Source organism: Hypanus sabinus, chromosome 11 (assembly GCF_030144855.1).
Source record: "Hypanus sabinus isolate sHypSab1 chromosome 11, sHypSab1.hap1, whole genome shotgun sequence".
In the NCBI taxonomy this organism is placed as follows: Eukaryota; Metazoa; Chordata; class Chondrichthyes; order Myliobatiformes; family Dasyatidae; genus Hypanus; species Hypanus sabinus.
This window is the reverse complement of record NC_082716.1, coordinates 55334355-55358768: the sequence shown is the minus strand read 5'-3', so window position 1 is coordinate 55358768 and position 24414 is coordinate 55334355. Positions and strand designations below refer to the sequence as shown.

General features: G+C 39.1%; 1 protein-coding gene across 1 annotated transcript in view; it reads right to left on the bottom strand.

The window, feature by feature from the left end:
• LOC132401974 (retinoid isomerohydrolase-like) overlaps positions 1-19839 on the bottom strand; it is a 28381-nt gene extending 8542 nt beyond the window's left edge. Inside the window, exons 1-7 of the mRNA XM_059984363.1 lie at positions 16824-19839; positions 14327-14468; positions 8526-8673; positions 4371-4452; positions 3347-3479; positions 2443-2582; positions 1538-1667 (exon numbers count right to left, since the gene is read on the bottom strand). Of these exons, the coding sequence (XP_059840346.1) occupies positions 1538-1667; positions 2443-2582; positions 3347-3479; positions 4371-4452; positions 8526-8673; positions 14327-14468; positions 16824-16900 (852 nt within the window). The 5' untranslated portion in view covers positions 16901-19839. The remainder of the gene's footprint in view (positions 1-1537; positions 1668-2442; positions 2583-3346; positions 3480-4370; positions 4453-8525; positions 8674-14326; positions 14469-16823) is intronic.
• Between the last annotated feature and the right edge of the window lie 4575 nt (positions 19840-24414).

The window sequence follows — 24414 nt, the reverse complement described above, 5'->3', positions numbered from 1 at the left end:
TACCCCTACTATCCATGTACCTATCGAAACTTCTCTTAAACATTGAAATAGAGTTCACATGCACCACTTGCGTGGCAGCTCATTCCACACTCCTGCGACCCTTTGAGTGAAGAAGTTTCTCCTCATGTTCTGCTTAAACTTTTCACCTTTCTCCCTTAACCCATGACCTCTGGTTGTAGTCTTACCCAACTTCTGTGGAAAAAGCCTGCTCGCATTTACCCCATCTATAAATTGTATACCTCTGTCAAATCTCCTCTCATTCTTGCATGTTACAGCGAATAAAGTCCTAACCTATTCAATCTTTCCATGTAACTCGGGTCCTCTAGAACCAGCAACATCTCTGTACTCTTTCAACCTTGTTTACATCTTTCTTGTAAGTAGGTGACCAGAACGGCACACAGTACTCCAAATTATGGACCAGTATTCCCAGATTCCTTTGTTCTACAGCATTCCTCAGAGCCCTACCGTTCACTGTGTAAGAACTTCCCTCGTTGGTCCTACTGAAGTGCAACACCTCACACTTGTCTGCATTAAATTCCATCTGCCATTTTCAGCCCATCTTTCCAGCTGATTCGGATCCCACTGCAAGCCATGATGGTCTTCCTTGCTGTCAACTGCACCTCCAATCTTGATGTCATCTGCAAATTTGCTGATCCAGTTAACCATATTATCATCCAGATCATTGATATAGATGACAAACAAGAACAGATATAGCACCGATCACTGTGGCACACCTCTAGTTACAGGCCTCCAGTTAGAGCGGCAACCACCTACTCCCACTCTCTGGTTTCTCTCACAAATCAAATTTACTACCTCATCTTGAATGCCGAATGACTTTTGTGCAAGTGAATGCATTTAAAAATTCTAATCCTTGTCTTTAAATTATTTTGGTTGCCAGTCTGCTGGCATCCATTCACAGTCTCAATTGTAGCTGAGATACAAACAGAAAACAGTGGAATTTTACTCTATTCCTCAGCATCTAAAAAGGTAGAGAGTTTCATATGATGAGACTTTTTATCAAATTGTTGCATATTTTTTTCCATCTAAACTCCTGATGTGCACTTTCTGTTTTGCTTTTGCCTGCTATTGAGTTAAACAGTATTTTTTGCAGTTTAGAAGAATGAGCAATTGATCTTGCTGAAGGATACACAATTCTAAGGGGCGGGGGGGTGATGAACTTAATGTTGACGTTGACATGTTTCCTCTAGTGGGAGAGTCTCAAGCAAAGGGACATAGAAGATAAGGGGCAGTTACTTAAAGACTGAGAGTGCATAGGAATTTCTTCTTATAAAGTGTAGCATGTCTTGGAATTCTCCAGAAGGAGAATTATAGAGCCTACATGATGGGAGGTATTTGAAGAATAGATAATTAAAAGAAAATGTCACGGGGGACTGTGGGGGATTTGCTCAAAAGTGGAGGTTGGCCCCTTGATCACAAGGGATGACAGGTCAGATGGCCTAGTCCTTCTTTTTCCTGTGTTCTTGTGGTATCAATTCAGAAATCCTTGTCTTTTAGCATTACATTAATTAATACTCACATTGTTTATGTCCAGTGGTAGAACATATCTTCTAACTTCCGGCTGAGGGGCCTTTTTTGCATTCAATTTTAGGTCTTCCCAGTTTTCACGTAAATTGGCAAGCCACAAGTAATTGTATATAAATTCAAACCTGCATTGAGAGAAAAAATTCACGAGACAGAAATGGGATAAAATATTATCAAATTAATTTGATTAAAAATAAATGTACAGTGGTTTAACTATACATTTATCTTTAAAAATGAACAAATATTTATATCTGTAAATCTTTCTCCACACTGATTCCCTAATTTTACCACAGAGGAATCACAGCACATTAAGTTTGCACTTTATTACACAGGTCAGGGAAGGAGAGAGATAAAGAATCAAATGGAGAGTTGACTTATTGTTGTGAGCTTTCAGTTGCTGATGTATTGGCAGGAAATGTATCAGGTTAAGTAAGAAGTTTCCTTCTTTGCCAAGGAAACTGATTTATGAATGACAAAGATAAGAGAAGCTGGTATGGAGAACCTCTTTTCCCCTCAGAATTATTGTAGTCAGAAAGGCTCTGCCTGAAAGGATGGTGAAGGCAGATTCATTATAATTTCCAAGAGGAGAACTAAGTCAACACTTGACGTGTAAAAAAAAAAATCACAAGTCTGTGGGGAAAAATTGGGAATGATAAGGATTATTACAGAATGATAAGGAAAATTGTTAAATGGTTATTTAAAATAGCTCCCTCAATATCCAGATTGATTGACTTTTAACTATTTTGCATCATTCTATAATTGGATAGCTTGTAGTCATTTATGTCCTGGAAAAACGAGAAGTCAAAGTGGATCACAAGTCTCTCCATATCAATTTCTAATGTTATTGGTGAAAGATTTGGAAAGGTATAAATCATCATTTCTTATTAAGTTTTCACTTACCCCTTCCAGGAGCAAACATCAACAATAATAAAACCACTGTCTTCAAAAGTATTAATGTGATGGAAAATATTAAATGCTGAAGTCCTGTAATTGAATTTATTGTATTCACCAGTCTTCTTGTTTGCAACGTGGAACCATGTCTGGGAGTAGGAGGCAAAGAATGTTTTCTGTCAAAGTAGAAATTTTACAATATTCCCATTCAAATGTAACACTTTATTGTGCACTCTGTTATTGTTTTATCTTGTATTACCTCAATGCACCACTATAATAAATTGATCTGTATGGTTGCTTTTGAGACACATTTTTCACTGCAGGTCTATACGCATGACAAAAAGAAACCAATTTACCATACCAGTGGTCAATGCATCCTATATTATAAGGATTGCACATGGCCCAAGGTGGGATTGAAAACAGCGATTTAAAATTACCACCTAAAGACGTATTGAGACAGAAATAATGCATTTATTTAGAGAGTTACAGATAATGATTGCATTACTGCAGCATAAAAATTGCAGCATTTTAAGGAAAAGTTGAAAGAAAAGATAAATGTTGATGGGCAAACAGCACAAAAGGAGAGATAAGATTAGCTTTATTTGTTACACGAACATCAACACACACAGTGTGTCTGTGCCGAGGGTGTACTGTAGGCAGCGTGCAAGTGTCACTATGCTTCAGAATCCAATGTAGCATGTGGACTCTAACCTGTGTGGCTTTGGAAAGTGGAGCTCCTAGAGGAAACCCACGTCACGGGGAGAAGGTGTGAACTCCTTACAGACAGCAGCAGGAATTGAATCATTGTGCTAACGGTTACGATACCGTGCTGCACCAGTACAGTAACAGGATTAATTTTTTACCCGGTAATTCAGCTCTTCACCTTCCTTACTGGAATAAAACCATTACTTACTCCCATGGAATCATTTGATTCAAAGCAGTCCATGTAGGAAGCACTTCGCACACTCCAGGATGAGAGAAATTTCCACAGGTTAATTTTGACAGGTTGTTCCACAAACACAATGTAGTTTTCACACAAACCAAAACTGAATGGATGAAGACAATTAAAGTCTGAATTAGCATTGAATTCAATAACAGCTATAGATAAATAGAGATAGATATTGCAAGATGATTTATGGACCTATTCTTTTGTCATGTTTTGGGGGAAACAGCTGTGATCTAATTCATAACCATAATTAATGGACATGCATTCTTAACAAGATGAACAATTTGAACTAAATTAGCATTCTTTTGAAACAACCCTGTAAATCTTTTGATCACATATTATATAACAGAGCTGAAACATTTGAGTATTTGTCCTTTAACTGTGAGTGTACACCCCGAGATTATATATGATCTCAGCTCTTGGTAATTGTCTATTACTAGCTTATCAAGTGATTACTTGAAATTATGTAAATTGTTTAATCATGGGAGCTGAGCAATAACACTGTGCCCAATCTCATCTTTATTCAGAACCAGTGCACACTTGCACAGGCCATACATAGAGTGAGGGAAATAAATTTGTATTAGCTGTATGAAGTTTCAGCAAGATCTGATAAATAACATTGAACTGAAATATTGGCTGTTTTTTTTCTCTCTAAGGATATACTTTGATCTGCAGAATATTTCTAAAACTTTTTGTGTTTTTTAAAAATTCTGACTTCCAGCATGTGTAATATTTTCATTTTGAAATCAAGTAGATTTGTCATAAGGAAGAAAATGATCATCAGTAGGAAATGTATCTTTTCCTATCTCAGTAATGTGAAGTGTTAGATCTATTCAAAGTCCATAAAACACACAAAAATCTTTGAAGTTAGATTATTGCTAAATTTGATTTTAAAACAAAAAGCTTAAGTACTACGCTGGCAGATTTGTATTCAGAACTGATCCAGGATTATCAAACAAGACAAACCTTACTCCTCTGAAATTAAACAAACCTGTGTACATAGGAAGGCTTGAACCTGTCACTGCATGGAAACTGCACAACCACCTCTGTTTTCCTCAAGGGATCTTGCTTATCTGTAATAGTAAACATTTGTACATATTTTGAGCCTCAACTTCTTAGAAATTCCATTCAGATTTTATCCTTTTCATCAGCAACATATTCCATAGATATCAAGATGATAAATCTCATTGTGATTTCCACACCTGTGGAATATGAAATTTCATTGAATTACTCTATAAAGAGGGTAATCTTTGAGTGGCTCCTGGAAACTGATCATGAAAACGCAGAGATTCTTGTGAAACACAAGAATACTAATACTTTCAGTTTTTAATTTTTTTGACAAAGCAGGAAAGGATACTGTGTAAGTAGCTGCTAAGTTGCTGTCCAAATGTAGCCAAGGGTTGACTCTTCCCCCAAAAAGTCAAAATGAAAATCTCCGTCAATAAAGCCATGCAGAACTGGATCTGAGTGTTTTAGTTTGGTATTGGCAATGTCACTCCTATAAATGCATTTTGTAGAGAATTCCTGGATTCTGGTCAAGTAAGTTCATTGGGTGCTTCACTGAAGTACTCCCACTAGTTATCTGTGAAGGAACTCTAGCACAAACCATTTTCCTTTTAGAACGATAAACATATTAAGAGATGTGTACTGGTTGTAGTATCTATTTGATTCTCCAGACGATACACCAATGTGCCATTGGCACAGTGATGATGCAGAAGGCATTGATGTTTCTCAGCTTAAGGGACCCAGGTTCAATGCTGTCTGTATGGAGTTTGCAAGTTCTCCCTGTGACCATATGGGTTTATCTTTGGTACTGCAGTTTTTACCCAAGTTTCAATGACATGCTGGTAGGTTAAATGGTTCTGAAAATACAGCTCTGAGGAGGAAAAGAGTTAAAGGGGAGTTGATGGAGATGCAAGAGAAAATAGGTTGCAGGGAAAGAAGGGGGATGCACTAGGATTGCTTGGTTGGAAGCTGACATGGGCTGAAAGGAACAAAAGGGCACTGTATTTTAAGTAACAACTTCTAGAAAATTATTTTAAAGTAAAATTAAAAAAAGAAATTAGGACTATAAGACCATAAGACATAGAAGCAAAATTAGGCCATTTGGCCCTTCAAGTCTGATCCACCATTCAATCATGGTTGATTTATTATCTATCTCAACCCCATTCTCCTATTTTCTCCCCATAATCTTTGACACCCTTACTAATCAAGAACCTATAAACCTCTGTTTTAAATATACCCACTGTCTTGGTCTTCAGAACCATCTGTGGCGAAGCACTCTACAGATTCACCACATGCTGGCAAAAGAAAGTCCTTGTTGTCTCTGTTCTAAGGGGCCAAACTTCTATTCTGAGGCCAGGCACCCCAGTACAAAACTCCCCCCCCCCAATAGGAAACATCCTCTCCATATCCACTCTATTTAGGCCTTTCAATGTTCAATAGGTTTCAATGAGATCCCCCCCATTCTTCATCAAATCTTCTCACACATTAACCCTTTCATTCCTGAGATCATTCTCATGAACTTCCTCTGGACGTTCTCCAATTCAATTCTCCCTGACCCTCTCCAATGCCAGCATTTCTTTTCATAGGGCTCAAAACTGGTCACAATACTCCGAGCACAGACTTATAAATGTCTTATGAAGCCTCAGCATTACATGCTTGCTTTTATATTCTAACCTTCTCAAAATGAACGCTAACATTGCATTTGCCTTCCTTTCCATCGACTCAGCCTGCAAGTTAACCTTTAGGGAAACCTGCACGAGGACTCCTAAGTATCTCTGAATTTTTAGTTTTCTCTCCATTTAGAAAATAATTTAGGCCTTTATTCCTTCTACCGAAGTGCATGACCATACAGTTCTCTACACTATGTTGCCACTTCTTTGCCCATTTTCCTACCTGAGTCCTTCTGCAGCACCACCTCCTCAGCTTCCTCAGCACTACCTGCTCCTCCACCAATGTTTATATTGTCCGAAAACTTAGCCACAAAACCCTCAATTCTGTCATCCAAATCGGGATATAACATGAAAAGAAGTGTCCCAACACCGACCCCTGCGGAAAACCATTAGTCATAGGCAGCCAACAAGAAAAGGTTCCCTTTATTCCCACACTTTGTCTCCTGCCAATCAGCCAATCCTCTATCCATGCTGGTATCTTTCCTGTAATACCATGGGCTTTCATCTAGTTTAGCACCTTTGTGTGTGGCACCTTGACAAAGGCCTTTTGAAAATACAAATAAACAGCATCCAGTGACTGTCTTTTGTCAATCCTGTCTGTTAACATAGAAACATAGAAAACCTATAGCAAAATACAGGCCCTTCAGCCCACAATGCTGTGCCAAACATGTTCTAACCTTAGAAATTACCTAGGGTTACCCATAGCCCTCGATTTTTCTAAGCTCAATGTAACTATCCAGAAGTCTCTCAAAAGACCCTGTCGTATCTGCCTCCACCACCATCACCAGCAGCCTGTTCCACGCACTTACCACTCTCTGCGTAAAAAAACTAATCCCTGACAGCTCCTCTGTACCTGCTTCTAAGCACCTTAAAACTATGCCCTCTTGTGTTAGCTATTTCAGCTCTGGGAGAAAACATCTGACTATCCACACTATCAATGCCTCTCATGATCTTATACACCTCTATTAGGTCACCTCTCATCCTCTGCTGCTCCAAGGAGAAAAGGCCGAGTTCATTCAAACTATTCTCATAAGGCATGCTCCCCAATCCAGGCAACATCATTGTAAATCTCCTCTGCAACCTTTCTATAGTTTCCACATCCTTCCTGTAGTGAGGTGACCAGAAATGAGCACAGTACTCGAAGTGGGGTCTGACCAGGGTCCTATACAGCTGTAAAGTTACCTCTCAGCTTTTAAACTCAATCCCACAGTTCATGAAGGCCAATACACTGTATGCCTTCTTAACCGCAGCAGCCTTGAGTGTCCTATGGACGTGGACCCAAAGATCCCTCTGATCCTCCACACTGCCAAGAGTCTTACCATCAATGCTATATTCTGCCATCATATTTGACCTACCAAAATGAACCACCTCACACTTATCTGGGTTGAACTCCATCAGCCACTTCTCAGCCCAGTTTTCCATCCCATCAATGTCCCTCTGTAACCTCTGACAGCTCTCCACACTATCCACAACACCGCCAACCTTTGTGTCATCAGCAAACTTACTATCCCAGAACAGATCCCTGAGGCACTCCACTGATGACTGACCTCCATGCAGAATATGAGCCGCCTACAACCACTCTTTGCCTTCTGTGGGCAAGCTAGTTCTGGATCTACAAAGCAATGTCCCTTTGGATCTCATGCCTCCTTACATTCTCAATAAGCTTTGCATGGGGTACCTTATCAAATGCCTTGCTGAAATCCATAAACTTTCTTTCCTCAAATTCCAATTGGTTTGTTAAACACGATTTCCCCTTAAGGAAGTCATGCTATTGCATCATGTGTCTCCTAGTACCCTGAAACCTCATTCTTCAACAATTGATAAAATAGCAATTGTTGACATTGTGGTTTCAAAGCAACCTAGAAAGGTGGATAAACTTTTAGACTGGTTGATTTCAATGCATCTATGTGTACACTACAACACATATGAAAATGGTAAGTAATAACCATGTGGAATCACTTGTAGCTTTGAATATGGAACGTTTTTGAAGAATCCGGAATTTAAGGACTTCTGTACTGGTTTTTAGCATTGGTTTTTTTCTTTAAAATACCAGGAGAGAGCTGTCCCTGAGGAATGTCGGCAGGTTTCTGGCCAGATCAGTTGCACTTTACAGCTTTGAAGAGGAGCTCGCCTGCAACTACAGACAGCCTTTATCAGTGCTGGGTTGAACATAGAAACATAGAAAACCTACAGCACAATACAGGCCATTCAGCCCACCATGCTGTGCCAAACAAGTACTTACTTTAGAAATTACCTAGGTTTACCCATAGTCCTCTATTTTTCTAAGCTATAACCTGTGAACATATAATACAGACCCATTGCTTTAGGAATTGCTGTTGCATTATTCTTCAACAACTACTAACTCCTTTAAAATGCCATCCACATGGCTAAAAACAACACACCCAGTCCCTCCTCCATTAAAGTTTTTGATTATATTTATTTCCATAATGGTTTTAAAAATGACTGTATACCTGACTGTAGTGGAGGTATTTTAATAATGTTGTAGGCAAATGCGAACCTTTTCCCAAAGCAATTGCCAATGTTGTAGACAGTTCCATCACGTTCAATGTGAGGGTGGGCTGTTGCACCATTGATTGTACAATAGTTGCAAAGATCAACCTGTATCAAGAAAAAAATGCATTTTAAATGTACACTAAAATTTGAAAGCTTTTTGAAACAGAAACTTCAAAAGTAAGTTTGATTACTTGCATCATTTTCCAACTACACAAATTTTGCAAAACTTTCTCCTGTGATTCGGTGGTTTATGTTTTACCACGCAGTCACTGCCACATGGTATGCACACAAGAGATCCTGCAAATTCTGGAAGTCTTGAGCAACACATACAAAATGCTGGAGGAACTCAGCAAGTCCTGATGAAGAGCTTCAGCCTGAAATGTATCTGTTTATCTCCCTCTATAGACGCTGCCTGACTTGCTGAGTTCCTCCAGCATTTTGTGTGTGTTGACTATGCATGTGACTGCATGATAGAAAATTAAGGCCATAGTTATCATTATGCTAATCATTATAATAACTAAAACTTTGAAAATTTTGACTCACCAACAATAATGTTGCACCTTTGTTTTTTCTGTTATTATTTTCATGCAATGATCATAAAGCAAATGTGCACAGAAACATTTGTTTTAATAGAAAAATTAGGTGGACAGAAACTACTGGATGCACTTTATGAGCATGGGTTCCTTTAACAACTACAGCAAAAACAGACTAATGCCTCTTTCCCTCCAAAGCAGTACAGCACTGGCCTGTGGAGGTCAGAATCCTCCCATCATATGGTCGGTCCCTTTGTAGGAGTAGATGAAGCTCCAGATAACGCACACAAAATGCTGGAGGAACCCAGCAGGCCAGACAGCATCTATGGAGAAGAGTAAACAGTTGACATTTTGGGCCGAGACCCTTCAGCTGGACTCCAGCATTTTGTATGTGTTGCTTGGATTTGCAGCATCTGCAGATTTTCTCTTGTTTGAGATTAAGCTCATAATTTAGTTTGAATATAGCACATCAAGTCAAGTTAATTGTCATTTAGCTATATACATGTATGTAACCATATAATATATATAGAAACGAGACAACATTTCTCTGGAGCAGGGTATAAAGCACAGTAGTACACAACACACAATGACTTATGAAGGTATAGGTAAAATCTACAGATGGATCACACATAAATAACAAAGTGCATTAATTTTAAACATTGGAAGGTACGGAACAGATTAACCAGCGACACTTTGAATATGATGTGGCTGGGAGCTCAGAAGCCTAATGGACTGGGGGAGGAAATTGTTTCTCATCCTGACTGTTCTTGTCTTTGTGCAATGCTCCTGATTAATGTCTCAGTGGATGGCAGGGAGACCCCTATGATCCTCTCAACTGTTCTCACAGTCCTTTGTAGAGTCTTCTGGTCCGATGCTCGACTTCTCCCGTACCAGATGGAGATGCAGCTTGTCGAGTGCTCCAGTAAAACACAGTTAAGATGGGGGCTGGGAGCCTTGCTTGCCTCTGTCTTAGGAAGTAGAGGCACTTCTGTGCCATCTTGTTCAATGAGGTGATATTAAGGGACTAGGTAAGGTTATCCATAACGTGAACTCTCAGAAACTTAGTGCATTTAGCTCTCTCTTTGGAGGAGCCATGTATTCGCAGAGGGGGATGGTTTGTCTGCACCTTCCTGAAGTCCACAATCATTTGTTTATCTTCCCATGTTCAGACTTAGTTTGTTCTTCTTGCACCAATCCACTTCCTTTCTATACTCCGTTTCGTCATCGCTCTTGATCAGGGCGACCACTTGATGACACGGTTTGAGTTGGGTCCTGCGACACAGTCACTCAGCAGTGGGCTGAGCACACAGCCTTGGGGAGTGTCAGTGATCAGTGTAATGGGACTAGAGACGATGCTGTCCACACCGACTGACTGTTACCTTACTATTAAAATAAGCCTGTGGAAATACTCTTAAGTCAGTAAGGATAACTTTTTATACAAATAACAAGTACAAAGGACTAATGTGCATTCATATTTAGTATCACCAAAGAGAATTGCTAAAGGCCAAGTGCTCTTTGCTTTCTCAGTATTGTTCTTAATCTTAGTTGACCTAATGAATTTAGGAGACTAGGGATGAGTCACACTTGTTAAAGTCTGGGTTAAATAACATGTAGAAGCAATTCAGCAGTGACCCAGGTGAATGCACATTAAGGCTGTGGAGCTGTAGGAACATGAGAAAAGGTTTCACCTTGTACCCCCTCTGCCATCTGATAAGATCAACTTTACTGCAACATTCCTTCGATACTCCCATATCTCTTGATTAGCTTAGATATACAAAAATCTTTCCATCTGTCCTCACAGCGTAGATCTCTGGTGAAATTCAAAGGTTTTCAGAGTTCAGTTCCGGCACTGTTCTGTAAGGAGTGTCTGTACATCCTCCCTGAGGAATGTGTGGGTTCTCCATGGGTGCTCAGGTTTCCTCCCACAGCCCAAAGACGTTTGGGGTAGGTTTATTGGTCAATGTAAATCATCCTGTGATTAGGTTAGGGTTAAATTGGGGTTGTTGGAGTTGCTGAGATGGTGTGGCCTACTCTGTGTTGTATAACTAATAATAATAGATAAAAAAACATTTTGCTCCATCTATCACAAGTAGCTTCTTGGGCAGGGAGACCATTCCTGTACACAATATTCCTAATAAAGTCTCACCAGGGTTGTCTATGTCAGCAACAAGATGTCTTTACAAATGAACTCCAAACCTACTGCAATAAAGGTCGATTGTTCTGGTGCTTTCCCAACTGTTTGAGTTAATTTTGGTGATTCACGTATTGGGACACTAAGGTTACTTTAAATATCAGTGCCTTAAATCTCTCAATCATTTTGAAAAACATCTCTGCTACTTTTTTTAAACCAGCATGTCCCCGCTCAGTCTAGTTCCCCTGATGCCACCCGTCCTTCTCTCATATTACCCACCTTTCTATCAGAAACTTAGCTGTTTTGCTTTTGTTTGTTTCAACTAAACTATTGTGACGAATTCTAGACTGATCCTTGCAGCACTTCAACACCTCCCAATCTGCCCTTTTCTGTCTGTTAAGGCTTTTTTCCTGTTTGTTAAGACTTTTTTTCTGTTTGTTAACCAAACCTCAATTCAGTAAATTATCAGAAACTTGCATGTTCTTTTGGTCTTTAGCCACCTTTTGTAGGCTACTTTGAAGTCCAAATGCCCCACATACATTGGTGCCCCTTATATTTTCTACTAGTTATATCATCAAACCAGTAACACTTGTGAAACACAATTTCCTTTTTCTAAATCTGTTCTAATTCTGACAAATCCCATTGTTATTTTCTGTAAAAACAGATTCCAATATGTGACGGCTACTAACTAGTGTGCAGCTTTTTGCTCGTCTTCCCTCCTTTCTTAACTATTTGTAGTTACATTTGCTGTTTTCCACTCCATGGAGCCTTTCATCATCTCCATTGCCAGTTCTTTAAAAACTTTGAAATTCAGGTAGTCAGGTTCTTGGGATTAATCAACTTAAGGTAATAAAAATATTTGGAATACCAATCATTTATGGTCTTTTCTTTCATCTCCTCACTTTCACCCAAGCTGTCATTCACAAATGTTCCCAGGGGTTTTTTAATGCTTTCTTACTGAAGACTGACTCAAAATATTTGATTTACTTTGGCTGCTTTTTTTCTACTTCCAAATGTAAACCTTCCTGCCTCACTTTGTAAGGAACTCGCACAAACCTGTGTAATCTTTTCCTTTTTAATAAATCTACACAAACATTTGCAGTATATTTTTACTTGTCCATGATATTTCTCATCTCTACCTTCTCCTTCTGTATTAATATTTTTAATCATTTACCAAATTTGGAAATATTTCAATGCCTCTAAGACCATAAGATATGGAGCAAAAGTAGGCCATTTGGCCCATCAAGTCTACTCTGCCATTCAATCATGGGCTGATCCACTTTATCCAGTCATCCTCACTCCCCTGCCTTCTCCCCATACCCTTTGATGCTGTGGTTAATCAAGAACCTATTGATTTCTGCCTTAATTACATCCAATGACTTGGCTTCCACAGTCGCTCATGGCAACAAATTTCACAGATTTATCACCCTCTGACTAAAGTAATTTCTCCACATCTCTGTTCCAAATGGACATCCTTCAATCCTGAAGTCGTGTCCTCTTGTCCTAGAATTCCCTACCATGGGAAATAACTTTGCCATATCTAATCTGTTCAGGCCTTTTAACATTTGGAATGTTTCTATGAGATCTCCCTTCATTCTCCTGAACTGCAGTGAATACATCCCAAGAGCTGCCAGGCATTCCTCATACGGTAACCCTTTTATTCCTGGAATCATTCTCATGAATCTTCTCTGAACGTTCTCCAATGTCAGTATATCCTTTCTAAAATAAGGAGCCCAAAACTGCACACAATACTCCAAGTGTGGTCTCACAAATGCCTTATAGAGCCTCAACATCACATCCCTGCCCTTATATTCTATACCTCTAGAAATGAATAACAACATTACATTCACCTTCTTCACCACCAACTCAACCTGGCAGTTAACCTTTAGGGTATCTTGCACAAAGACTCCCAAGTCTCTTTGCATCTCTACATTTTGAATTCTCTCCCCATCTAAATATTAGTCTGCCCATTTATTTCTTCAATGTATTTTCAATAACAAATCTTTTCCTTTAATACTATCTTAGAAATTATATTATTACATTTTTTTATTATTTTATTGTACCTCAAATTCTTTAAATATTATTTGTATGTTTATGGTTATGCTTAACTAGATATTACTATGCATGTTTTAGGAATATGTTTTCCAGGAGAAAGCTAAAACCCAAGATGGCTCCTACAATAGCAATGTACAAAACTGTTCATCTCTTCAAGAGAGTATAGCTATTGTTCTCATTGAGAGGGCAGTACAATACCAAAAAGAGAAATGTATCAACGTTAGAAAGCTATATACCATGAGATACTACGCATCAGAAATTGCATTTGGCTTGGACAAGCGAGCTTACACATGACTACACAAACTAAAGCTTGTGGTGTTTGTTTTAAGATCATTTAAGATCCATCTCAGCTGAATCTGAACCTTGGTTCCTAAAAATAAAAGGAACAAGTTCATTCATTTCAAGCAGTGCTGACAAAGGTCATTGGCCTACTTCAGCTGATAGGATGATTTAAGTTGCATTTACAGTACTAGAGGCCATAAATTTAAGGTGAGAGTGAGCAAGTTTTAAACAGATGTATAGGGCAAGATTTTTTTTTCTGCGGAGTAGTTCTGCACATTGAATATTTGTCCGTCTTTGTTGTGTGTGGTTTTCCATAGATTCAATTGTGTTTCTTTGCTTTGTAGGTGCCTGCAAGAAGATGAAACTCAAGGTTGTATATGGTATACATAGTTTGATAGCAAATTATTTACTTTGAACTTTAGGTGCCTGGAAGACGCTCCCACGGGTGGTGGTGGAAGCAAATATAATAGTAGCATTTAAGAGGCTTTTAGATAGGCACATAAGTATTCAGGGAATGGAGGGATATGGATCACATGTTAACAGAAGGGATTAGCTTAATCTGTTATTATACTCTACGCAGACATTATGGGACGAAGGGCTTGTTCTATGGATTAAAACCACACTTTGATTAACCAGCTTACAGTGCTACATTTTAATAATTAAGCATAGAATTCGAACACTATTTATCACCATTTGATGTTGACTAAACTCTTTAAACCAACCATTAATAAATGCATTACATATAGCAGTAAATGACCTTTTGTATCGTTTCCAGTGTCTCTGGATTGACTCTTGTAATGTAGTTTGTTTCAGTACAGGCATAGAAGTCTTCTCCAATTGGATACACATTTACCAGAGCATTATCAGTAATTTCTACTCCTTCAAAATAGGAGAAAAACCTAAAATAAGGAGAAATAAAAAAAAGGCAGCAAAAGAACACGATTGAAAAATTCTGTACTATATATCTTAATTCCTATTATAACAATAGTTTTCTGGAGGCACACAGGTAAAAAGTAGAAAGATGACTTGGGACAATATTTTGTGAGAATCGCTAGGTATTATAATACTTAAACAATTTATATAGTTTAATACATAAATTTTAATATATCCTTTTTTTCATAATGGAAGTAATTTATAATATGTGCTCTTGGACAATAATTTTTTCAGCTCCGAATAAAATTAGCTTTTCTGTTTCAGTAGGAGGCTGTAGTTTCTCCTTCCTTAATGACAACAGCAAAAATGAGACCATGATTTCAAACTACAAAAATGTGACAAAGGATCTAGCGCTTCCCGGCGTATATGACAAACAAACTCTTCTCAGGCTTCTAGCCGGGCACAAGTTTCAATTATAACTAATGTTTTGATGAAAAACTTTGCCATCTTCTTCAGGGATGATGCCTGGTCATGTCTAGTCTTTAAATACTGTTAGTTATAATTGATCGCTGTACCCAGCTGGAAGCCCAAGAAGATTTTATTCGTTATAAAAAGTGGTTTATTTCTAAATTGTACTCGGCATTTACTTGATAACTGTGAAATAAAGGTGTTTTGCCATTCATAGAAGGTATAAGGTCTATTAACATGTGTATCCAGTGATGTTGAATGCAGTAGAGATGTGTGAATTGTAACCGTGACCTAGACAATAGGAATCTAGGCAACCAGCAACCCTGAGGCAGAGAAGCTAGTGCTGTAATGAAAAGGCAGATAGAATCCTTACAGTCCACAATGTCTTTCCTATTGAACACTTCAGTTAGGATCTTTTACAGATGAGCAGAAAACAAAATTAAGTGTAAATTTGCTGTGTGGCCTTCTTCCTCCTTCGGCAGATTTTGGGCTTTCCTACCAGGCTCCATATGAAAGCACCAAGTTGAGGTGAAAGAGGGGATGGGTTTAAAATTAACTGGGACTCCAGGTAGCAGTACCGTGGAGGGTTGGGAGCAAGCAACCATCAGTGTTCAGGATGAGAGCTCAATTTCATGGCACAGCTTCCATGTCATTGTATAGGTGTCTGTGGAGATTTAATCAAAAGCTACCAGAAACAACAATAGAAGTTCCTAACTCTTGAATATATGTGAGCATGCTGCTACTTATGTGATTTTACTTATTGTATCTATAGTGCTATTTGTAGGTAAATAAATGTTTTGATTTTGTACATTATTTTGATACGTTTGTTACCACATTTCACTTTAGTTAGAAGGAAAATCTTAATGTCCTATGGGGTTTCTGGTGCAATATATCACAAAGAGCACCGTTAACAAACCCATACTAGCCCAGTTATGTATTGTTCAAAAATACTAGTTTTGATTCATGGAAGACGTAGCTTCCTTGGGGAAATTGTCTTTTATAATGACTACAGATTGAAGTAAGCACAATTAAGATCATAAGTAATGTTGGGCGATAAAAAAGGAAACATTTGCACCTTGGTGGGTCTTATAACCTCAGTATCCAAACTGCTTTTCAGCCACTGAATATTTACAGTATAATTACTGCTACATAGTAGGAAAGGAAGGGCAATAAAAACATTACTATTGACGTCTTTTGTGGAACAAGTACAATCAGCATGGTTATCTATAAATAAGATGCAGAGGTAGACTACCAAAGAGAGGATAACAGAAGTAGTTTCAAAATAAGGAGACCAGTGACCCCTGCATTAAAGTCATAAAAGCAAGGGAAAACACATGTGCAAAGTAAAGCAGGTCTCTTGGTTAATATCAGCAATGAATAAGTATTCTGAAAGGCAAAACATTCTAATATTAAAAATTAATTACATTAATGATATAAATGCATAAGTGACATTATTTTAAGCTATCATTTTGATCACAGATTCAAAGAAGTTTAAAAGTTTCACCCACGTGCTACAATTTTGAACTCCTGCATTTCCTGTATTGTGCATAGTGCTGTCAGATTGCTTCCAGACAAGATGGGGTTGTGATCCTTGGAGTGGTGGGGTGTTGGGGGGGGGGGTGGGGTTTAATTAATAAGCTAAAAACAGCACAGGCTATATTGAAGAAACTTGGTGGATCAAAACTGCTTTGCTTACTCCAGTTCATGTATTTTGATTACATGATTTATTTGGCAGTTAACAGAGCATGAATTGATATAAAAAATAACTCTTCAATTTTTCAGCCTGTTTGGTTTTGATAACTTTGGAATGGAAATGCATTAAACAAAATGATTCAATAATACAAGAAACACATAGAGCTAATTCTGTGACATATGAACATTCTTATTTAAATTGTAACACATATTTTTGTAACCTGGAGAAGATGTTCTTGCATGGATCAGGGTAAGCAAAAGTACCAAATTCAGTGATCACAATTCGCTTCTCAGTCATCGCCCTCACGTAGGCATCAGTTTGAATAAATCTGCAAAATAAAAAAGGTTTTCCTGATAATTAATAATTTTGCCAATTTTATTTTTCAGATTAAGTTTGTGCATTCAAAATTCTAAGTAAATGTATTATTGAGATAGATATACGTAATCATGGCTGTGGATCACAGAGCTCCCCCCGTGAAAATTTTTTGAAGAAGAAGAATGAGCACATTTCATCCTGCTTTGGTCTGGATCCTGGAACAGAAGAAGATCTTGGAAGAGCTGTGCCTGCTGACTTTTCAGCTCTCATAGCTCCTTCCTCACATCCACTCGCTTCGACTGTGGAAGGAGAAGTTGCTGCAGCTCCGTCTGGAGTAGACACACTTCCCTCTGCATCACACACAGAATGCTGGAGGAACTCAGCAGGTCAGGCAGCATCAATGGAAATGAATAGATAGTTAACATTTTGGGCTGAGACCCTTCCTTAGAATTGAGAAGCTGGGGGAAGATGCCAGAAGGGAAGCAGAAGAAGGCTAGCTGGAAGGCGATGGGTGAAGCCAGATGGGTAGGAAAGGTCAAGGGCTGGAGAAGAAGGAATCTGATAGGAGAGAAGAATGGACCATAGGAGAAAGAGGAGGAGGAGGGGGCCCAATGGGAAATAATAGGCAGGTGAGAAGAGGTAAAAGGTCAAAGTGGGGAAACAGGTGGGGGGAGGGATGGAATTTGCTTAGCAGAAGGAGAAATTGATGTTCATGCCATCAGTTCAGAGGCTCCCCAGATGGAATACTCTTTGGGTAGCCTCATTTTGGCACAATGGAATGGGAATTGGAATTAAAACGTTTGGCCTCTGCTAAGTCCCGCTCATGGCATGCAGAACGGAGACACACAATGAAGCAGTCCCTCAATTTATGACAGGCTTCTCTGATGTAGAGGAGGCCACATCAGGAGCAATGCACACAATAGACAACCCCAGCAGATTAGCAGGTGAAGTGTTACCTCACCTGCCTGGGGCCCTGAATGGAGGTGATGGAGGAGGTATATGGGTGCAGCACTTAGGCATGCTGGGAGGGAGATTAGTGGGGAGGGATGAATGGACAAGGGAATCATGGAGGGAGTGATCGGAAAGCAGGGGCGGGTGGAGGTATAGATATACTTAGTGGTAGGATGTCTTTAGAGATGGCGGAAGTTGCAGAGGGTAATATGCAGGACGAGGAGGCTGATGGGGTGGTAGGTTAGGGCAAGAAGATCCTGCCTTGCTATCTGAACCTATTTCAGTCCAAAGTTGCTCTGCATTGTTACGTACCCCGTAACTGGGTCACTTACCAGCAAAGATAGAGAGGTCCATTGAAGTCTGATGGTACTATTTTTAACAGTATTTATTGATAAAAATACATAAAAATAATATCAATGCAAACATACAGATAATATATGTCATCAATACTAAATCTAAAAGCGTGGGTATAATAATAATCAATAAGAAATAGCTCTATCATTGTCTAAGGGATAATATATTGTCCAATGGAAATATAAAAGTCACTCAAGTTCATTCAAGCTGCAGCTTTTTGTTTGGAGAGAAAGATGGATGTTTAACTTGCCCATTCCTTTTATGATGCCAATCCTTCGAGAGTCGTTGGGGGCTGATTTCCCCTTTGTTGTTAGCTGAAGCCGTGCTTCCGTGGTAAGGCCCACCAATTCCGAGGCAAATGGAAAAGGACGCACGTGGGCTTTTCCACTGGCTTTCGCTATTACGCTGTTACAGGAGTTCCAGTGTTTCTTCTGGTGCGTCTGAAGGGGCTGTTCCCCAGACCCTCTTTTATCCTGACTCACAGGGTCTCAGATGTCAATCAGGTTGGGATGATGCAATTCCTCCACCAACCCCCCCCTCGGTTCATTGCCTGGGGGCTTCGATGAATCGTACAGCACTCAATACACAATTCCGTCTCCAAGAGATATTGGCCGTTAACCGTGGCTTTGTCTCTCGGAGGCCCAGGACACATTCCAAACATTGAGGAATCTGCGTGTTTCTCTCTCATTTCCTGGGTCTCCTGATCCGAATCAATAGCAATCCTGCGATTCTCAAAAAGGAGGGGGCCATGGGCATAACAGCATGTCAATGACCTTAAGGTCTTATCATTTACTGGATGCTTTCCTCTTGCAGTTGACTTCACAAGTGCATCAGAAAGAGGAAACTGGAGGTCCAGGAGCCAGTCGTCATTGGGGGATCAGAGGTGGAAAGGGTCAGTAACTTTAAGTTCCTCAGTGTTGTCATTTCAGAGGATCTGTCCTGGGTCCAGCATGTAAGTGCAGTTATAAAGAAGCAGCACTTCTGCTTCCTTGGAAGTTTGCAAAGATTTGGCATGACATCTAAAACTTCGTCCCGCTTCTATGGATATGTGGTGAAGACTATATTGACTGGTTGCATCACAGCTGGTGTGGAAACACCAATGCCATTGAATGGTAAATCCTACAAGAGGTAGTGGGTATGGCCCAGTCCATTACAGGTAAAGCCCTACCCACCACTGAGCACATCTACACAGAGTGTTGTTGCAGAAATCAGTATCCATCATCAGGGACCCCAACCACCTTGGCCATGCTGTCTTCTTGCTTTGCCGTCAGGGAGAATGCTCTGGAGCTTCAAGACTCACACCACCAGGTTTAGGAACAGTTAATACCTCTCAACCATCAGGCTCTTGAACCAGAAGGGATAACCACTCAATTTTACTTGGCCCATCACTGAACTTTTCCCACAGCCTGTGGACTCACTTTCAAGGACTCTTCATCTCATATTTTCAATATTTATTGTTCATTTATTTATCATTATATTTTTTTCTTTCTTTTTTTACTTACACAGTTTGTTGTCTTTTGCACACTGATTGTCTGCCCTGTTGGTGTGGACTTTCATTAATTCTATTATAGTTATTGCATTTATTGAGTATGCCTGCAAGAAAATGAATCTCAGGGTTGTATATGGTGACATGTATGTACTTTTATAATAAATTTATTTTGAACAAGTCACATTTGTCAGGCTTAAATTCATCTGCCATTTCTCACCCATGTTTCCAAGTGATCTATTATTCTGTTGTACCCTTTGTCAATCTCCCTCACTATCCAGAACTCTGCCAACTTTTGTGCATCTGCAGAATAACTTATCAACCTACCTACGTTTTCATCAATTATGTACATATGTTGCAAACAACAGCTCCCAGCTCTGATCCTTGAGGAACAGCACTGGTCACAAACCCCTCCAACACTTACAGAGCCACCCCTCCACCAGTTTTCTTTATCTTCTATAGCCAAGTCCATTTTGAATCCAATCTATCAATTTTCCATGGATGCCATGTAACTTATTCTCTAGATCCTATCAGGAGGGACATTGTCAAAGGATTTAATAAAGTCCATGAATGTGGTTGGGAGAAATTCAAGCAAGTAGTCATGGCCTTGTTGTTAAGATCATGGATGGAGCAAGTATGGATCAAAAGGTTGAATGAGTTTCAATGATTATATGAAGACTGATAATATAAATTTGCTGACGATACAACCATTGTTGGTAGAATCTCAGATGGTGATGAGAGGGCATACAGGAGTGAGATATGCCAACTAGTGGAGTGGTGCTGCAGCAACAACCTGGCACTCAACATCAGTACAACGAAAGAGCTGATTGTGGACTTCAGGAAGGGTAGGAACACGTACCAATCCTCATAGAGGAATCAGAAGTGGAGAGAGTGAGCAGCTTCAAGTTCCTGGGTGTCAAGATCTCTGAGGATCTAACCTGGTTCCAACATATTGATGTAGTCACAAAGAAGGCAAGACAGCGGCTATACTTTATTAGGAGTTTGAAGAGATTTGGCATGTCAACAAATACACTCAAAAACTTCTATAGTTGTACTGTCGATGCACCATCAATAACTCTCTCTGACACGTAAAGGCGAGATATCGGCTTTTATTGACTGGAAGAAGGAACAAGCAGTAGTTGACCACCATACTGCATCCTGGAGACTGAGGGCCAGGCTCAGACCTCATTCGCCTTTATACAGGGGTCTGTGGGAGGAGCCACAGGAGCAGTCAGCAGGGGGCATGTCCAGACAGGTATATGTAGTTCACCACAACTGTAGAGAGCATTCTGACAGGCTGCATCACTGTCTGGTATGGAGGGGCTACTGCACAGGACCAAAAGAAGCTGCAGAAGATTGTAAATCTGTTCAGCTCCCTCTTGGGTACTAGCCGACAAAGAACCCAGGACATCTTTAGGGAGCGGTATCTCAGAAAGGCAGCATCCATTATTAAGGGCCTCCAGCACCCAGGGCATGCCTTTTTCTCACTGTTACCATCAGGTAGAAGATACAGAAGCCTGAAGGCACACACTCAGCCATTCAGGAACAGCTTCTTCCCTTCTGCCACCTGATTCCTAAATGGACATCGAATCTTTGGACATGACCTCACTTTTAAAAAAAAAGTCAGTACAGTATTTCTGTTTTGGGACTTAAAAAATCTATTCAATATACGTAATTTATTTACTTGTTTATTTATTATTAATATTTTTTCTCTCTCTGCTAGATTATGTATTGCATTGAACTGCTGCTGCTAAATTAACAAATTTCACGTCACATGCCGGTGATAATAAACCTGATTCTGACTTAAGATGCAATGACACATTTGGGAAAAACAAGAGAAATTAACTTGGAGGAAAGAGTCTTGTTATTGTGATTATATAATAATCATTCAGAATTAGAAATTACTTATTTGCCGAGTTAAAAGTATTTTGTGTGAATATTCATGGTGGGACTTGTAGATCAATAGAAAATAAAGATTTTTTTTTGTGAACTGAATCCTTGAAAGAGAAAGTGCCAAAGGGTAAGGAAGAATGGCCCAGATAAATGTCATATCCCACCATAACCCGGGCAAAACAGCTACTGAAAATTTTAACCAGAAGTAAAGGAGGCTGTGGGTGAGATCAAGATGAAAATCCATGAGCTAAGCTTGAATAATAATCAGGATGTCAATATGATCATTGAAAACAAGAGAGAGAACAGACATTTCAGAAGAAACTTATGGATGGAGTGGATATTATTGTCCTTATAAATATAATGTTAAATTTGTAATGGCAGTAAGGTGATCTGAGCTCACAGTGTAAAGGAGCAAGGTATAAAGATGTATAAACCATCAATGCCAGATCACACATTTTAGCCTTTATTTTCCCTGAAACATGTTACCATATTATACAAGACTAGATTACAATTTTACCAACAGCTTGAGTTTCATTGGAACGCCTTCCAAGGACCTAACTACAAGGTAAAATTCCTTTAGGGCAGACTCTCAAGACTGTATGGAACTGTAGATCAGGCTAAAAAAAACTTGCTGAACATTTTCTCAGAAAATTATCAAATGTATACAAGGAAGAAATGCTTTTGTAACTGAGCAAGTGAAAACCTTGCAAAAATAATGATTAATTTACAGGTTAGTGATGCTGGTTTACCCATTTGAAGCATTTCCAAGTTCTTCTGAAGTTGCTTATCTTATATTTTCTACAGGCGTGAAAATATTGGAATATAGAAGAGTACAGTACAAGCCCTTTGGCCCATGATGATGTGCCAACTTACATTATAAGATAGGATAGCATTATTTGTCATGGGTACAATGAAACATTTTCATTAATGACAAGCACAGTCTGAGGATGTGCACGGGGCACCCCACAAGTGTCACTATGCTTCCAGCAGCATCCTAGCATGCCCATAACTTACTAACTTTCACCTCTATATCTTTGCAACTTGGATGGATACCAGAGCAGAAGTGGTTCCATAACCTCATCCATGTGCATCTCCAAACTGATTATGAAAAACATTATAGATGAGTAAAACTCCATTCTCTCCTGAAACTACACATGTAAACACCATGCAGGAACCACTTGTTTGAACTATTAGGAGCAGAGGAACCTAACATTCCCCTCTGCCCTGTGTTATCATCCCACGTGTTCCCTGGCTAAGTCAGCTAGCACAACCAAGACAGCTGAATTAATTTTTAGAAGTGCTTCCAGTACAAATTTCATAATTTAGTTAAAATATGAAGATAATATTGTGTGAATAAGCTCAGGAGAACACAAAGTAAGTTTATTCCAAAGAAGAGCCTGTATTTTTATTTAATTTAGAAATGATGCCTGTATTTTGTGATGTTTAATACAAACGTATGTACTTTCATTCTATCTTCAGAGTTATTCAGTTTCTCACCAAATGATTATACTATTATTTGTACAAAATAATTGCACATTTGTCTGGAGAGGAACAGAAAATGGAAAATTATACAATACCTTCTGTAGTAGGTGACTTCTCCATTCTTGAAATCAAACTTGTGAAGGAGAGCTTGTCCATCAAATAGATGATAAAATGGCTCTGAGCCAACTTCAAATAACCCAGGTCCACATCGTAACAGGCTGCCTGTTAACCATGAAGGAACAGTGCCTAAAAGAAAAGTCAGTAATAGTAATATTATTTAAGTATCAAGAGCAGGTGGTTAGATTTGTTGGAGATGTTCGTGTAATATAAGTGGCAGGAATTTACCACTAGTTATCACATCAGTCTATGTCTGAATATTTGTGGGGGGTAATTGCAAATGGAATTAAACATGATGTAATCATCAGTAAACTCCTCACTTCTTACCTTGCGAAGCAAGGAAGCCATTCACAGATGAGACAAAGATAGGTGGACAGGTATTGTTGAGGAAGAAGGGAGTCTGCAGAAGGACTTAACTGATTAATAAAAATAATGTAATTATAGAGCACTTTTCATACAGATGATGTAGCTCAAGGTGCTTTTCAATGGGATAAAGTGCAAACACGTAAATAAAATTAAAAATTAAAATTAAAATAAACATGAAAGTAAAAGGCAAAATGATGTTATTTAAAAGCAAGGTTAAATAAATTTTGAGCTGGCATTTAAAAATGTCAACTGGGTCTGCATCCCTTATAATTTTAGGTTTTTATCTGCAATTTGAGAAGGATAAGGGCAGCTCGGAGGTGTCAGTGTTGCAGTATAACAGGGGAAACTATGGAGCCATGAGGGAGGTGCTGGCCAAAGTTGACTGGACGGAAAGCCTAGCAGAAAAGACAGTGGAACAGCAATGGCAGGTATTCTTGGGAATAATGCACAAGGTGCAAAATCAGTTCATCCCCCAGAGAAGGAAGAATTCAAAGGGGGGGAAAGGGGCCACAGTGGTTGACAAAGGAAGTCAGAGATTGCATAGCATTAAAAAAAAAGGACGTATGACAGAGCTAAGGTGAGTGGGAGGACAGGTGATTGGGAAGTTTTTAAGGAACAACAGAACTTAACCAAAAAGGCAATACAGTGAGAAAAAATGAGGTAGGAACGCAAGCTAGCCAGGAATATGAAGGAAGATAGCAAAAGCTTTTTTAGGTATGTGAAGAGAAAGAAGATAGTTAAGAACAATGTTGGGCCCTTGAAGAATGAATTGGGTGAAGTTGTTATGGGAATCAGAGAAATGGCAGAAGAATTTAATGAGTATTTTAGATCTGTTTTCACTAAGGAA